The sequence below is a fragment of the Merops nubicus genome, unplaced genomic scaffold, assembly GCF_000691845.1.
Source record: "Merops nubicus isolate BGI_N331 unplaced genomic scaffold, ASM69184v1 scaffold18278, whole genome shotgun sequence".
Taxonomy (NCBI): domain Eukaryota; kingdom Metazoa; phylum Chordata; class Aves; order Coraciiformes; family Meropidae; genus Merops; species Merops nubicus.
In genome coordinates this window covers 77308-95659 of record NW_008626584.1, presented here as the reverse complement: position 1 = coordinate 95659, position 18352 = coordinate 77308, and the positions used below count along the sequence as shown (strand labels likewise).

At 40.7% G+C, this 18352-nt stretch overlaps 1 protein-coding gene across 1 annotated transcript; it reads left to right on the top strand.

Moving 5' to 3' along the window:
- Positions 1-239: 239 nt before the first annotated feature.
- On the top strand, positions 240-6596 carry LOC103778480 (AF4/FMR2 family member 3-like; the record flags this gene model as incomplete). The annotated part of the gene is made up of 2 exons (XM_008946069.1): positions 240-360; positions 5799-6596. Coding segments are annotated over 2 exons (919 nt in total), but the record flags the coding sequence as incomplete, so codon positions are not given.
- Between the last annotated feature and the right edge of the window lie 11756 nt (positions 6597-18352).

Sequence of the window (18352 nt, the reverse complement as noted above, 5' to 3'; positions counted from 1 at the left end):
TTCTTTTTTATTCTTCTGTAAGAATTTAATTATCTGTTCTCTGTGTGAAGAAAGCAGCAGCATTCCCAGAGACCTGAACCTCCTCAGCCTGCTTGGACTGCCATTCATCTGATTCATGGTTTTGCTTATTTTTGCCATCTGTCTTCAAACCAGTGTTCTTAAATTTTAAATTCACACAGATTTATGTGTTGCCCACTAATTTTTAACTCTTAAAATGCTATTCCTCTTTTTTGCTGCAGTGTCTACGAGCCGGATAGAAACGTGCTGCGAAGGAAAGAATGGGAAAGGAGAAATCAGGAGGCCCAGCAGGAGGATGGCACGTTTAACATGAATTACTCCCTCTTCAGTGAACCATACAAGGTAGATGCTTCCCAGCTGGGTGGCTATATATTTATTTATTTTTTTCCACAGTCCTAAAAATACAGCGTGCAGAAGGCATTGTCCAGGTTTCAGCACTCTCCCACAATTTTAGCTTCACAAAATTCATAGAGAACATTTATGGTTCATTGAGAATCAGATTTTTCTATATATGTATAAGCTTCTTATAATGTTCCACAGCACATGAGAATGACATAAACTGGAAATAGCCTAACAACATTTGAAATGGGATTAAAACTAGGAGGTAAAGGTGACAGTGCCCTGTTTTTGCAACACTTAGAAGAAAACAATTGTGTTAGAACAGTGTGTGAAGGTCAAGCAGTATAGTAAACATTATGCTCTGGCCAAGGTTAACGCAATGAAATATCTTAGTGTTTGCTTTTTTTTTTTTCCTCTATAAGCATTACCAACAAAATTTGTCTTCTAGACATGTTTTGCCCTCACCAAAGGCAGAAGCAACTTAGGAGTCTTAACTCCCTGTTTAATTCTTCATGGCAACAGTAGTGTGATGAGGCCCAACCATCTGTCCTCACTCCCTGTTAGGATGGCCAAGCAGGATCACAGAATCACAGAATGTTAGGGGTTGGAAGGGACCTCCAGAGATCATCTAGTCCAACCCCCCTGCCAGAGCAGGACCATCTAGTCTAGGGCAGGTCACACAGGAACACATCCAGACGGGTCTGAAAAGTCTCCAAGGTAGGAGACTCCACAACCTCCCTGGGGAGCCTGTTGAAGTGCTCTGTAAAAGGATCTCCTGCACTTTACAGAAGCCTGCAAACTGAGTCTTTGAGAACAGAACCAGAGAGTGATATCTCACCAGGGCTGCTCCTCTCCCTCAGCTAATCCAGTGACTTTGCCTGCATGCATCAAAGCATCATCATGCATTGTCTGCTGGGCCCTTCTAGTAATGTCCAAGTTACTGTTAACAGTGACCAGAATGTGGAGTCTTTGCCTCTACACAGCATCACTTGTGTTTGATACTTCGGGTACTTTTGTGCCTCTTTCCACGAGTCCTATTTGGAACCTGGCACTTGGCTTCTGCACGTGACTTCCATGCTTCTCTGTTTCTGCCTGTGTTCCAGTGTCAGCTTTTAGCTTGCTGCTCTTCCACATCGTTATGTACTTCTAGTCCCTAATGAAAAAAAAGAAAGATCTACCACTTTCAAACCATATCCCTTGATAGAAGACAGCTCTGTCTGCCTTTAAGATGACCTCCAGCTGCCCCAATTTCAGATTCGTTACAAATGCATTTAGAAACCATGGGATATGTCTTGAACTCCTTGAGGCTCTACTTGAAAAAGTCTACTATGAGACCAATCAAGGCCTAATCCATGGAAAAAGCCTGAAAAGCTTAAGTCAGCTGTGTCTTGGCATTTAATGAAGGCTCTGCTGCAATGGGAACTTAATTTTCCATTTAGTAGGTCAAACCAAAGACCCCTCGCCAAAAGGGCCTGTCCTTTTGCTGGGTTCTGGAGACCATTCTGTCTGTTGTACCTAAAATTATGAAGTTCAAATCACTTGTAAAAGTGGTATAGTTGGAATATTTTATGCACTGTGATTATTACCTGTGTGCCAACATACTGACTGTCATGGCACGGACTTCATGTGTCATGGGCACACCAATACTTTCTGAGTTATGATGTCTGATGTCACCTCTTCGCAACCACAGCATAATTCCCATAATTCTAATAGGATACTGAATGGGTGTCCTGTGGGGAGATCAGAATAATGGCTTCATCCATGCTTCTTATCTTTAAACACTATATCTCTTTTTTGACAAGCATATAAAGAAGGCACTGCAGAAATGCATCCTACAGCTGGCTTTGTCAAGGAAACATGGAGAAAGGCAAGGCCCAGGACAGCAGTATAACTCACTCACAGCTCTCTTGATGTGGCAGTCACAAATGCTTGGAATGGCCAATCATTCTGACACTATTGGACATCAAAACTCCAGTAGTAGCATACTCTGAATGTCATGTCCACACTGGCAATGGACCATTGGGCTGTCTGAACTCATCCCAAAATTTGTGGATCTTCAGTGTTGGGGGTGCAGAGCTGTGGCTTGAGCATTCTGATCTTAGCATGGAGAGAAGCTAACTGCAAAATAGGAAATCTTTCTGTCACAGCATAACTGAAACCCACTCTTACTGCCTTTAAAGATCATGGTCAAGTTTTAGGTGTTCCCAGAGAGGAATGAAGTTACAGCAGACATTCACTGCAAACTCTGATTAAATTTGGTATTCCTCTGCACAAGCTTGAGAAATATGAGCTAATGCCAAAGGATTTGCCAATCAGAAGGCCATATCTGAAAATCAGAGGCAGATTGGAAATCTCATAAATCTCATGTCCTCTCTCACTTTGACAAGTATCACTACTCCTGTAACATCAGATTTTCTGAAAAATCCTGACTCTTAGGGTTGCCTCTTATCCTATTCAAAGTATCCATAGCAACCCTTTATGAAAGATTACAGAAAATCCAGTATATTTTACTTAAAATGTCTTTTACACGGGGTGAAAAAGTCAAAAATTTGTTTTGGGTATTTCCTAGACAAGATACCTTGTCTCATTAACCATATCAGTGTTTTTAATGAAGAAAAAAATTCTGATGGCCTTCTGTGCAGTCATCAGGTTTATTTTTAGAAGTTTTGGATCTTGGAGTCTTCAAATGCATGGATACATCTTACATTGCAGAAGAATATCAGAGCACTGTAAGTTAGAAATGTTTATGCAGAACGCTTTTCCTACTTACTCATTTTAGGATTATGCTTTCCCTATGTGAATGATTAAATAAGGCAAACAATATTTCAGAGTAAATAATAGGACAAACTGTACATCTAAAGCTCATAACAAGTTACCTCAGATCCCATCTTGTTCCCAAGAGGATATAGATGAGAATCCTTCTATATGAGATCAGCTCAACACAATCTTCTCACTTTGAGTTGTCCCCGGTGTATCCAGAAGGAATAAACAATGCCAGCCAGTTTTCAACATGTGCTGTGGTACCAACATTAGATTGGTTTGGTGCAATTATCCCCGTGGTAATCTGGGATCTCTCAATATGAGGTGTCTTTGTGTGACCTACATGTCATATCCATATAGAAGACAATCTGCTGATTTTTTTTCTGGGATAGTCATAGTCTACAGACAATCTGCAATTAGGCTTTTATTTCCTTCCCATCCAAATAGCATCCATCAGAAAGAATGCACCTTCTGTGGGGAAGCTGGACTTCCTAGGAGCAAAACTTGCACAAAAATTCTCTTATGTTCATGGGCCTAGAGGCAGCCAGGTGGAGAGCTGCCTCACAAGCTGTCTGTGCTATAGGAGACTTGTGGGTGTCAGGGGCCCTCTTCCATTCTCTGGTCCTTGTTGCCATGCTCCTGGCAGGGAAGGAAGCCTCACACACATGTTGGCAGAATCAGACTGGGTGCAAGCCCTAGGGCAGATCTCCCTCCATAGAGGGAGGCTGGAAAAATATCTGTCTACAAGGTATCTACACAAGGTGGAGGATCCATCAGGAGCATAGAAGAGATCCACTGGGTAAAAGGAAAATTTTCTGTGCCTTCCATAAAATAATTCTGCAGGTCAAGGAGATGCCTCAGTGCAGAAACCATTTCACTGACCGCAGCAGACATGTGACTGTATCTCCAGCTTTCATTCTTTTCAGATGTATGTGATGCTTCTCACTTTTGAAGCCTCGTTAATAGTTTCCTCTTCTTCAGGACATCAATGTGATCCCTGTAAAGCAAAGGAACACCTGTATTTAATCCTCTTGGTGTCTAGGCATTAATGCTTTGTATTTATTTTCATAGCAGGTTATTGTCCTTGTGACAACAGCTGCATGTCCAGAGAGATCAGGCTGTAGTGGTTGAGCCATCTTGCTCCAAGTCTGCAAAGCAATGTTTCAGATGCAACACTTCTGAGGTTTTCCCTTCTGACTTCCATACAAAATATATTATTGATATGTATGGAACTCTGTTAACAATGTAGCAAATGCATGAAATTTGAAATTTTTGCAATTTGAGGGGACAAGTTTCAAATAACACAAGACTGCTTCTACTGTCTGACTTAGGAATGCTTCCACTGTAGTCCTCCAAAAATTAGCATGTGCCAGTCACTGCACTCATTTACAGGGTAAATTTACTTGGATTCATATTTTTTTTTTAATAGAAAACCATAAAAAAAAGATTCTGATCTAGAGGAGTTTCCCTTACATTTTTGTTTGAGTGACTCAATTTTATTTGAAGGCTTAAAACCAAAAATTACAACAAATTTTCCAGAGTAACTGATGTTGCTGCTACATCTTCTGTATTTTTATATAACTTTAAGGGGGTCTTTGCCACTCCCTTTATTCCCTTCTTTCTCCTTCTTTCTGTTTTCCTCTGAAAGAGAGAATCTTGAGATAAAAGCTTGGCCTCCTAAAGCCAAATAGGAGTTTTCCCATCCAGACACCACGTCTGGAAAAGGGGAGAGCACCACTGGCTCATTACTGTCTTCCCTTGAAATCATAAAGCAAAGAACATCACACGCCTGAATCTTGGCAGGGTTCAGAAAAATCTCTGTTGCATAAATGCTAAGGATACACCCTTTTGCTTACAGTGGCTTTTTAAAGCAAGAATTTTCAATCTTTTCCCATATATTTTATTTGCTTCTTTTATTTATTTGTGGAGCTTTTGCCTTTTTAGTCAGGGTGATTTTAAAGACAATGATTGATCTTAAAGGGGAGGGAGGGTGGCTGTGTTCCCCCTGCTGCACACAGCGAGCACTGGGCAATATGGAGAATTTGGGGGGTTTTGTTCACCTTTTTTTTTTAAAAAAGATGAGAATGCCCTGGAGCAAGCATCCTGTCAGAGTATTCTGAAAGAAGGGACATGATAGTCTTTAGTTTTCCCATTGACCCATGACTGTCTTCAGGTCACCTCAGAGTATTTGATGGGCTTAGACTGGTGAGTTCATTCAGTGCTTACACTGGATGTTGCTTGGCTTCCCAGATGCCATGTGAAAACTTAGGCAGGCAGAGAAGGAAATTGGGAATGCAGTGTTTTCATTCATGGCTGAAGGAGAGCTTGCAATGGGCTACAGGAAAAGTTTTATCATGGTCAGATTTAATCCAAACCATTCTCTGTAGTTGCAATAATAAATTTTCTGGTTTCCAGGTAATATACTTTAACTACAGCATGATACCAGTGATAGATTTTTTTTTTTTTTATATACTCTAAGGCCCTTTATAGCTTTTCCAGTTCAGGGTAGATTTAAGATCTTGACAAGTGTCTTCAGAGACAATAAGGATTTTCGATTTCATCCCTCAATGCCGCTGCTGAATAAGGCAGTGCTACTTCAGTAAGGATTTTGGCAGAAGCAGGAGGGGAATTTTGTTTTTCTTATGTTGACTGTTCCAGAACACTTGATTTTTGTTTTGCAGACTAACAAAGGGGATGAGCTCTCGAATCGCATCCAGAATACACTAGGCAATTATGATGAAATGAAAGACTTGTTAACTGACCGATCAAACCAGAGCCACCTTGTTGGGGTTCCAAAACCTGGAGTTCCTCAGACATCTCTCCCCAAGCCTGATGAACACCTAATTGCAGACCTGAGACCACCACCTCCTCCTCCGACTTCCAGCACTATTTCTTCTACACCACCAGCCCTATCTGCCCAGCAGAGCAAAAGTGCCACAATGGGTTGGCAGAAGGCCGGGCACAATGCTGCTTTGGATGGCCAGCAGAGAGTGAGCAAGCACGGCCACCGGTCACTGGAGTCACACAAGGGTGACTTCAAACTGGTGAACCAAAAATCCAGTCTGGAGAAAGTAAAACGCTATGCATCGAGTCCCACCTCCTCCTCCTCCAACACTGCCCAGCAAAGCTCACTCAGGGCCACGCTAGGAGAAAACGTCAACAGAGTGCAGCAGCCAGCAAAGCTCAACTGTAGCTCAGAAGGAGGAGCTCAAGCACAAGAGAGGCCAGCAAAGCACAGTGGTGGGCACTGCGTGCAAAACTTCCCACCCTCTCTTGCCTCGAAGCCCAGTCTGTTTCAGCAGAAACCGACAGCTTATGTAAGGCCAATGGACGGTCAAGACCAGGCTCCTGATGAGTCTCCAAAGCTGAAGTCACCAGCAGAGACGACCAAGTCATACAGGGGAGTGCCTTCTAACAAGCCTGATGCAGCCAGAACCAAGTCAAAGATAGCCAAGTTCAGCATTCCTAAGCAGGAAGAGGTAAGTGGTTTTATGCTTTTTATGAGAGCCTCCCTTGGACAGATGATGATGGCTTTGGAACTGCAAATTGCATCTGTCTCTTTGCACATTTTTAATATATTAGTTTGCACCTTTTTTTTTTTTTTTAAAATAACCTGGATCTACTATATCACAAATATCAGCTTCATAGTAACGTAAAAATATCTCAACAGTGGAATGCTCATTACCTTCAGGACTACATCTCCTACAATGGCACTGTTATTATGTATTATTTCACATATAAACTCTGGATATTTTTAAGTTGGAGTTTTTGCTCCTTGGCAATGATTAAATGTTTGTGATTAGAAGTAGTTCTGCCATCCTCAGTGATGTCAAAGTAGTTTCACAATCTAAATAAATTACTTAATATGAGATCTGTGGGATAAAAGAGAATATACAAGGACACTCTCCCTTTAGTTCATAGTATCTGTTTCTGTTTCAGACTGATTTTTGAGATAATTGAGGTTTTCTTCCTAAAGAATCACCATCTGTAGAAACCCAGCCATGCCACGAGTATAAGAACATGTCTGAAAAAGCTTCTAGACAACATGTCTGTTCTTTGCAATAGATATGAAAGATTTCTTCTGGGACTTAATTTATCTTTATTTATTTCACATTCCACTTATGCCAGTAGAGCACCTTGCTTTATCAGTTACACAATTTGTGGTTTTCTGTTTGAGCTTTTTGGATGTGGAGGAAAATGGTTGGTTTTAGCAGAATGAAGCATGATCTTTTTTCCTTGGGTGTATTCAGAAGCCTGTATGCCAATAGAAGGATGGTCACATCATCCTCTTGTGCAAACTGGTAGAGATCCCATTACTTAAACAATTTATAGTATTTATAGGATTAAACAACTTTATTTGTCTGAATCACTGGGACTTGCTGAGAGCAGAGATAGTGATTGTTTACTTTTATTTGACAACTGTGGTGTGTTGAGATGGTTTTAGTCTTAACATTTTTGTTTCTGGTGTTAAAGGAGAGGAAAAAATCTAATTTTTGGTGGAGTTCTCTGGCCTGTTTTTCAGAAATGGAGTTGACTGTTGCATTCCCCCTTCAGTTCAGTTTGGGAAAGAAATCTCTCTGGAAGCAATTACTTCTCTCAGCTCTTTTAGACATTATACCCATGTGGTTTTTCTTTCAGTTAAAGTCCCATCAGTTCCAAACAACATGGAGGTGATACGTTGTTCCTCAAAAGGAGTTTTGTGCTCTTAAGCCAGTTGTGATAAGCAAATTTAGCATTCACAAACTGCTGTAGTTGTGCAAATAGATCAGGTAATGGCAGCTACTAATACCCATTTAGCTATTATTACCTCTTTCAGACTTGTGCTTCTATCTGCAAGTGGGAAGCATTGTTAGAATTAAAGATGCCTCTGGCAATTTTCTGGATCTTTCAAATTTTCCCCCTTTACATGAATGCAATACTCTAAGGACTAGTTTGGAAAGGAGTTTTGATAGGCAATCATTTGTTTGTCTGAAATTCAAGTTTTACAATTTGCATTCCAAATTTGCCTACCTCAGGAAAGAAAGCTTTCATTTATTCTATGTAATCCATACTGATGCATAAGATAACTTTATACTGCAGATTCTAGATGTGTAAAAGTATGAGATTCCTTTAAACTAACCTGCTTAATTACTGATGGAAATACAGGCTATGGTAGGAGAGAGTGGACTGCAGGGTAGCTATTAAAGTGTTCACCATGTTCTCACAGCTTTAGTGGAATGCAATGTTTCTGAAACAGTATTTGCTAGCATAATGTAAATATCTAGCTAAAGTTGAAGGAACTGGACAAAAAACATTGGTAGGTTAAAAAAAGAGCTAAGCAATTATAAAAATAATAGCCATATTACTCAGAAGAAAATAGTAGGTACTATAGGTGTTGGGTTTTGAAACTCAAGCTAACAAAAGACAGTGTTTAGATGTCATGTTGGAGGGCTGAGAGTCTTGGTGATAAAAGTGCCCAGATTTTTTTCCTTTATCCTGACATTTCCTTTGTTCTAACATTTTCCATCCCAAGTGGCACAAGAAGAAATTGGTAAACCACTGGTATTGCTACAGGGGAAGGTATTGACCAAGACTGAAAGTTTTTTTCAGTCAGTGTTGCCTAATCCACCCTTTCTTTAATTATCAGTCACACTTCTTTTTATTTCAAAATGTTTTTCCATTCTTGTTATTGGTATCATACACCTCCTAGTACAATTTTGTAAGAATTTCCATGCATTTTTTAAATTTCTGCTTTCAAATTAATAAAATTTTTCCTTTGCATCAAATGTTCACTGTCCCCTTGCAGAGACAGAAGTTTTAAGTTGCTCTCAGCACAAAAGCTATCATGGTCCTGTGAACATCTGCAGGCAAAATGAGGCCTTTCTTGTTCAGGATGGGGCTAAAGGTGGTGGCCAGGAAAGAGCTTGTATCCCTAGTGGCCGTGGGATGGCCAGAAGAGTAGACATGCCGTATAGGATGATCATGAGGGAAAGCAGGCTGAAAGGAAGGCTAGAACAGTGTCTGGACAGCTATATATATATATATATATATATGTATAAACAGAAATGAGAGCGGCAGAAAGATGCCTAAGAACAGCCATGAAAATACGGGAGGCAGGAGAGGGGCAGAGAGCTTGGGGTTAGGGCATCTGGAGTGTGGGTGGTGGAATAAAGCCTGACATCCACTAAAATGAAATGTGTGTGGCTGGCATGGCCTAGGTGAGGCAGTTAGTGTGCTCTCGGGGCGTAAGGCAAGCAACACTGTGAGGCTCAGGATCAGTTTGTTGTCCACCAGGATTCTCAGGTCCTTCTCTTCAGAACTGATTTCCAGCCAGGCAGACCCTGGCCAGTGCTGCTGCTGGGATTATCCTCCCCATATTCAGGATTTCACATTTTCCTTTGTTGAACTTCTTGAGGTTCCTGTCAGCCTATTTATCCAGTCTGTTGAGGGCCCTCTGGATGGCAGCATGGCCCTTCAGCGCATCTGCCACTCCTCCCAGTTCTGTATCATCTCTAGCTGTGCTGAGGGCACACTCTGCCCCATTGTTCAGGTCACTAATGAAGATGTTAAACAGTATTGACCCCAGCATTGACTGCAGGAGTATACCACTAGTCAGTGGCCTCCAAGAGGACTTTGTGTCACTGCTAACCACCCTCTGGACCACTTTTATAGCCTTTGCTTTCTGCCTGTAGGCCTAGTTTTGCAATTACACTGTTTTTTTCTCCCCTAATTTCACCTCCTAAAATGTGTTCATAGAGATACCATGGTTGAAAACCTATACTTTTTAACTTGGGCTAGACAAGGTCTGCAGCTGCTTGACTAAACTGAAAACTAAACTGCAGAAGGCTGTGAGGGAAAAAGATGTAAGGAGGGGACGCAAGATGTGAGTGGAGAGTGTAGACATGAGATAAAAGATGAAACACAAAGGAGACAGAACTGGGGGGCAGGAGGAAGCTGCCTAGCTTGACAAAGTACAGAAATGAACGGTAAGAAATGGCCATTTCTCTAGCTCCTGAAGAACAGATTTTAAGGGGCACATGAGGTGATGAGCAGTCTTGTGTGACGTTTTAGTTTTATTTTGAGCATCATGTAGCTATAGGCAGCTTCAGATTCCATACAGAAAACAGGAGACAACAATATTTTATTAGAAATCTCCTGGTTTGAAAGTCCACTTTGTGATGCATTCAAGTTAAGTTGTCTGCTTCCATGCACTTGCATTTAGCTTATAGTACTTTCCAGAGTCTATCAGTATATCACATATCTATGCACTTTCATTTGTGTTCACCAGTTTGAAGGAACCATTGGAAAAAAATAAACACATAATGAAACAAAGTTAAGCTTCCCTGTAAGAACTGAAGAATAAGCAGCAATGTCATGTAAAGTGTGTGTGTCTTCAGTAGGAAACAAAATCCTCTTCTGTACATCCCTTGAGGATTTTAGAGAAACAGGGAATAAAGTTGGCTGTAGTACAATTATTATTCACTGGAAATAAAATCACTTGAATACAAATTATAGACCATTACTTTTCAATACATGAAAGAGGTTGATTTTTAATGTAGTTCAATACCTCATTTAATATTTTTAATCATTTTTGGAAAACCTTCAATATCTTGATGCAAACTAAAGCTTATAATTTTTAAAAAATTGTTTTAATGAGAATAACTTGGATAGGCCTATATGTAGAAAGGTAGCAGTTACTCGTTTGGGAATTTAATCTTTAGGAGCCAGGTTCATCAGTATTAATTAGAATCTATACCCAACCTCCTGGTCCTTCCAAAAGTATTGTACTGCTCTATAGAAATGATCTCAAGTACTGTTATTTCACATTTTGAACTACTTAGAATTATATTGCTGTAGGTAAAAACCTTCCATACTATATAGAAGGGAAGAGAAATATGATCCCGGGGTACAGAGGAACAGAGGCAGGAATATCAAGTACCTCTCTTTTCCAAAATTTTGTTATGAGTGAGACACTAAGAAAAACCTAAGATAGAAAATCATATTCTTTATAACTGAGTTCTGTTTTTTTTAATTTCATCTTATAGACTGCATGCTGCTTTCCTTTATTACTTTGAAGAAGCCTTACCTATTGTCCTTTGCTTACTTCTCTAAGGGTTATGGAGCAAGGAAATTGAGGTTGTATTCAAGAATGTCTAACAGTCTAATGGTAAAAAGGAAAGAGTTTTGTTAAATTTTGGAACATGTTTATTTGAGATGTAGATAGGGTCATCATGAGGACATTCTTATTCCACTCCACAGAGTACTTACACAATTTCTGCAGCAGAAGTAATGCACAGTAGATTAAATGTTACTTTTTTTTTTCCCATTTTTGCCCTGGCCTTACTCAGGCAAATTCCTGTTTCCCTGGCTAAGATACTCTCTGCAGTCATTCTGTTTCGAGTGGCTATATATAGCTATCAGCATCTGGCACATGCCTAGCAAGTGTTCTTTTAATCTGCAATCTTTTTCTTGCCTACCAGTTCTATTCTCATATATTAATGGAAAGCAAAAAACCAAAAATTCCACAACTCTTTCCTCCGCTTATTTCCTCCCTCTGAAAAAATCTTCCCAAATATGGACTTAATATTAGTAATTTTATTCAAAACCAGAGTCTTGTATAATAAGTAGTTCCATTCCAGTTTAAAATTGAAGGTGGAAGTTCTGGTGTGCAAGAAGTGCAGGTACACCTCATTTGACAGCAGAAGCTGCAGTGAACTAAATTGGGAAGATTGACATGATCGGTGCATGCTTTTCCTGTAGATACCACATATATCTCTACATATATGTAGAAGCAGCATCTCACAAGAAAGGATGAAGTTTTAGAGAAGATCTGAGCAAGAGCTTTTTCCCAGAGGCACAATGCCACCTTCCCCTTGCTGAACTGCTTCCCCTCTTGAACTGTTGCAAGACTGGGAGTTGAATCCAGGTTTTACTTCTCTGCCTCCCGGGGTGTTCAGTTCTGTTGCAGAAAGGGAGAAATGAAAACAGAAGAGAAGTTGAAGATGCTTTTAGTTAAAAAGGGAGAGAGAGGATGAATGCATTAGCAAAAAGGTCCAGAGTTCTTCTGGCACCATTCTAGGATGTGCCCAAAAGAGGCTGGAGACAGAATTAAGTGTTGATACTCCTCCACCACTTATCAACGTTATTGAAGAATTGCAGTGCTTGAGAAGGCAGTTAGCAATCACAGCACTTGAGTACTGTAAGCATGAGCCAGTTGTACATGCTTTCTTTCCCAGATGTTCATGGGAACGAGTTACCAAGCTGCATTTACAAGAAGACACAGCTCAATTCATCCCTGTAGTGGTACCGCTGACCTTCCCACAAATACAGCGTGTTTTCCCACGTTAAACAGGAAGAACTGGACAAGAAGAGCAGTGTGGTGCAGAGATCCCTGCTAATCGTGGGTTGTTCAGGACCTTTGAGTCTGCCCGTGGGAGGGCTGTGCATAACTGCCGGGGTTTATGGAGGAGACTTCACCAGACTAGGACTGCAAAGAAAGGGTGTATTAAATAGAGAGCGGCGTTTGGAGCGCTGTGAACAGGCACCGCAGAGACCACACTGTGCAGAGATGGATTTTCGGTGTCGTTTTCAAATTGTGACCCAGGCCTCTGCTTCCCTTGCCTTCTGCAGTTGCTGAGGCCACAGCGACTGGGTGTGCAGGTCTTTTCACTCAACACAGTGGGTCAAATCCCTCCACTTATTCTTTCATGTCAGCTCTTGTAGAAGGAAGATCCTGTCTTGACACCTTTACCTGACTTTCAGAGTTTCCTAGGTTTACTGTTTCTACCCTCAGTGAAACAAGTTTCTTTTCCCTTTTGAATTAAATACCAATGTATTTTTTTTTTTCTCTTTCTGGAAAAACACTAGCTAAAGTTATCTATAGCATTTTGAAAATAAAGGATTTATTTAGATAAAGCCTGAAGTTTTCTAAATAGATTGATTACCATATGGTATGCACTATGCATTTGTTGCTATAGTGAATCACTTGTTATTCCTCATTGTTTTTCACTGCTAGGGTAACGATCATCAGCAAAAAATCTCTGGAAACGGGATGTAAACTTATGATTGTTAAGGGAATTCCTTAATGGATGCACCTGACTTTTTGAAAGTTTTCCCCAAGGTTGATTTTTCCAATTATTGAAAAGAATATTTTGAGCAGTTCATTGCATTCTCTTATAAGTCAAATCTCCCTTTGATAAAGCTGGTCTTTCCATCTTTTCAAAAGTTAGGAAAGTATCCACTTGTGAGATAATGAGAGCTCATTGAATGTAAGAATATGCTTTATTGTGATTATTTCCCCCCCAGTCAAGTGGATGGTTAGGTTTATGAATCAGCTCTAGAGCTGATAGAGGAGTGCTGCATGGAAGTGTCCACAGCCCTGTATAATGGCTTATTTTGTTCCTTTTGTTAAGCACTGAAGTTCTCAATGAAGGAAATAGCATTTTAGAATTACAAAAGCAGTTTTTAATTGCACATTTTGTCTGATTTTTTTTTAAAAAAATCCATCATAGTGCTTATGATTGTGATAACTGGATGTAGTAAAAGATCCTCCCTACCAGAAATAAAGTAGTCTAATAGATCTCCTTCATGAAATGTGTCTCAGAAGATATGTGGCATTGCTGTCACTTTTCCACCTCTGGCCCTGTTAACACGGATTGCTCCCAGGCTTCTAAGAGTATTAAGGAGTTGGAGAAACTGGCCCTTCTCTGGCTGTGGCTGCAGGAGCTGCACTCTGCAGCACAGTGCTCCATGCTGCAAGCACATGAAGCTGTCCTCGGTGTGAGGCTTCGGCTGAGCATCTCCTCCCCATCTGCTTTGTGGCTCCTTAAACAAAGGAGTGCTTAGAAAGGGTTAGGGTATGGACAGAGAGCAAAGGTGGGCTTGCTGTAGATTTCAGATTACCAGTGAAATATCTAGATGCACCCTGCTTCTCAGACCTTACATTGCACTGCACTGGAGCATTATATTGATGGGCTGTCAGGTATGGAGTTGAAACCCTTGTTACTCCTGCAGAGCAGTTTTTAGTGCCAATTCACATTCACCTTTCCAATAATTATATCAGGGTAGAGCATTTCTGTCTCCTCTGTCTTCACAGCAATCTACAAGAGATCATATAGGATGGAAAGATGGTTTAAGGTATTTTAAAGTATTTTTTAATATCCCTGAGAAAATATTTTACTGCTTTGTTCTGTAGTTTCCCCAGTATTTCACAAATCAGAGTGACATGAAACTGTCACCACTGAACATACTCATGGGGGTCAGTTATGACTGATGAGCAAGAGAACCAAAGGAAAATACAGTGAGCTTCAGAGATCACTGTTAATTCCAGCTAAATAAATAATGTGTAGATGCCACTTGATGTGTAAGGTTAAAGAGGTCAGACCTCCAGTAATTGTTGTAAATGCATCCAGCAAGGCCAGAAGCAGTTAAAATCTTTACTGTTGGTCACATATGCACTTACAGTAAATGAAGACAAATATACTCTTAAATATCTGCATGTAACATACTTTATTCACCCTGCACATCGTAAAGTTGTCATTTCTGTTGCACTTCTGAATATGGAAGATCTATCCCTATGGTATCACAAAATAGCTTCCTAGAAAAGTAATTAACAGAAGCCTTTTTTTTTTTTTTTAAGTTCAGAAAAGATAAATAACATAGACGTCTGATTTCTTGTCACTCTTGGTTAACTTTGTATGAAAATGGATAGCTTCCAAATTAAAGAAGGCACCAGCCGGTCTGGAGAAAAATGCATCTGTAAAGAAATGTGTACATTACATATTCATGTAGTTCCAAATCTCTCAATTATATTTTATATGTAACAATCACATGTTCTGGAATACGATACCTTTTTCTGCTTCATGAGTTAAAACCAGCATGCCAGAGAAGCTGATGTTGCATGTTACACGGTTTAGGATAGGCATTTCCTCTCCCAAATTCCCTCATACATGTCCCACTCTCTTCCCTTCCCACCAGTGTGTTTCTCTGAGCGATGGAGGCTTGGTGTGAAGTGATTTTACACCATGTTTTATTCAGAAGATAAATACACAAAAAGCATTCAGGCCAGTGAGCCACAGGGTCAGGAATACTAAGATCCAGCATTCTCTCTGAACCAAAAATTGCTATTCATATTCCTCTGCATTTACTGCATATGGCTGTAAGGGAAGCTTGTGTAGCTAGAAAGAGGAAAACCAAGAGTATGTCTTGTTAACTTTTATCACTAACACATGTTTGAGGAGAGATCACATTTAAAACTCTTTCTACTTTGTAACTATTTTGGAATGAGGTGTTGAAGGTGATGGGATCTTTTCTTTTTCTTTTTCGTTCTAGAGATTATCAGTATTCAAATACCAGTGGTGTAACCTATTGTTAATCAAATTTTGCATTTATTTAAAGCTAGTTGTACAGCTGCATTCAGATGCAGAGGCAGGTACAGCTTTATATGATTGCCACAACTTCTCGACCTGAGGTAGAAAAGGGGAACACAGCTGCAAGATTATTAATTACAAATGTGATCAAAACCAATATTAATACAAAGTATATAAAATGGCCGTGACTTGGCAGTTATGCATTATTTTCTAAGAGGCCTTCTCTGATTTTAATTACAATCTCAGGGACATCTGATACAAGAAAACATATTGTCAGAGACATCTGATACAAGAAAACATATTAACTGGTTAATTTCTAATTTCATGGAAGTAGCAGTCCACAGCGTAAGTGTGCTGTCTAGAAAAAAGGCATGAGATAGAGGACCTAGTGCAACGTGAGAGAGACAGTTTGAAAAATAGCGTGAGCAGATAACTAATGTCTGTCTTGCATCAAATTGCAAATGTTTAGCCTGCAGGAAAACTTAAACATACATACATAGAGAGGACATGGGAATGAGCTCAGCTCCGTAAGAGTGGAGGAATCTTGAGAAAAGAATTACGTAGAAGCCTAAAGAAAGAAGAATGAAAGTATGCTTTGAGAAAGCCACCAAAAAGGAGGGTTTAGTCACGGTCTAAATCTTTGTCCTCATGGGAGGACCAACTGCAATGTGAGATGGACAATTTGAAAAATACCATAAGCAGCAATTGTAATTTATGTTAGAGTCTGCATTCAAGATCTTTCATTAGCTTAGAGGTGGCTGAGCAGTCACTAGAACTTTTTGCTGCAGTGTGTTTGTTCCCATGAGGAAGCCTTTGGGAGCACACTTCCTTCCTGTGCAGTTCTGGTCCCAAATAAGAATGAACCTATAGCCAGGGGACAACCTGACAAAGAGTCGAACTGCATGACTTGTCATCTCCCATGAGGACAAAAATTTAGATGGTGGCCTTCACCCTCTTCACAGATGTGGTATCGCTGTCATGGGAGGAAAATGCACTACCCATCTTCTTCCATAAGCATTATGGCAATAGGCACAAAGCTGGTCTGGGGTATAGATGCAGCTTCAGTGGGAGGTGAAAGAGGCAAAACCTCACACTCACATAGGGTGTGCCAAATGTCTGTGAACAGCCTGTACACGGAGCTGAAATCTTCTGAAACACAGATGCTCTTCTTTTATTTTCCCTGCTTCTGATAATACCTGGTTGCTTTCTCAACAATAACCCAAAACCACTGTGGTTTTTACTGCTGTAATCTGTTCCATTCAGGAGTTTCAAAGCTCTTCATAAGCATTAGTAACAATTCTGAAAAGAAGATACTGAATCAGGTTAGAGAGGAGTTAGCCAAGGTGCAGGTGGGTGGGGACACCATTCTCAGTGGCACCACCAGCTGCTAAGCAGCAGACCAGGCGTGCTCCCCTTGGCCCCTTTTGCCAGCGGTCCAGGCTGAGGGACCAGGTGGAAAGTTATGTGGGAGGCTGGAGTAGAGGACAGGATGGCCCACCTGGATCACACACCTTAACCTGTCCTCAGACCAAAGCTGGAGACCCTACTGGCCACAACAGAAGTTAGTACAGAAGCATGAGTAAAGGTTTCTTGCTAAACTCTGAATTAATGTTCATCACTCTGTTTCTTCCTATAATTTAGGTCACTTGAGGCAGAGTTCCTGAGTGACTATGTCCCTTACAGTTTACCACTTCCATCTGAGTTATTCATTGCACATGCTCCACTAGAAATTTATAGGATTTTGCCATTGCACTCAGTAGTAGCAAGATCTGGGTTTGACAAGGCTGAACATTTCTTTTCTATGTTGTATGAACTTTCTTTGGTCAAGAAAGTCTTGTTTGAGGGAAGACCATTTTTTCTCTTCAACCTTTCTTTGTTTTGTTCCAGAAATGGAGATGTGATACTTCTGGTTGTTTTTCAACATAATTATTACTTTGGGGAAAGTCAGCAGCAGTAATACAGAATAACAATTTGTGGCAGAAGGTGGCATTTGAATTCAGAAATTCTATGCTGTGGTAAACTATTAACTTCAGCATGTATCTTTAGAGCATCAAAGGAGCTTCTTGACCAGTCAGTGGTGCTTGAGTCATTTTTTCTCTCTTGTAATTAAAGTTTCTAGCTCCCTGTTCAGAAGCAGCTTCCCCACCAGCTCTTCAGTGAATAAATCTACGTGAGTGATTTCCTGACAGTTGTACATTAGGAATTATGGCATATCCTTGCACATAACTTACAGAACTATCTCAATACACAGAGACCGTAAAACATGCCGAATGGGGATTTCTCAGATATGCTAATTGCTGCTATATAAAGAGCACGGGCTGAAGAGCTGACACAGAGGAAGTCAAGTAAAAAGTACCTGCCACAAATCTTTGAAGGTTCACAGAGGAGTGAATCCTGCTGCTGCCGCTTCACGGCAGAGCTCCACTGAGTGAAGCCTTTGCAGATGAGCGAGCTCAGGCACAGAGGGTGGCTGCTGCCTGCAGACCAGCGTGGTGGCCAGACAGGGACTACCATGGGGCTCTGCTGCCCCCGGGAGCTGCTGTTGGCATCAGAGTTCCAGCACAGCTGGCAGTGTACCAGCATAGGAGCAGTTCCTGACTTCTCAGCTCTTCAGTGCCTGGCTGCAGTGCCCAGGGCAGGTGTTTGTCTGTCCTAAAGCAGACCCAAATGCAGGCATCATTTATTTGTCTTGAAATGGACTAGGTCACATTTCCTGCTCCCATCTTCTCATCTATAAGCTTGGCTCTCAAAGCCATAGTTTTCCTTAAAATTAATTTTTGTCTGTTCAGAGCATGGGCTGCTCTGCCAGGGGAGGTTTAGATTAGACGTTATGAATAATTTCTTCACCAAAAGAGTTGTTCAGCACTGGAACAGGCTACCCAGGCAAG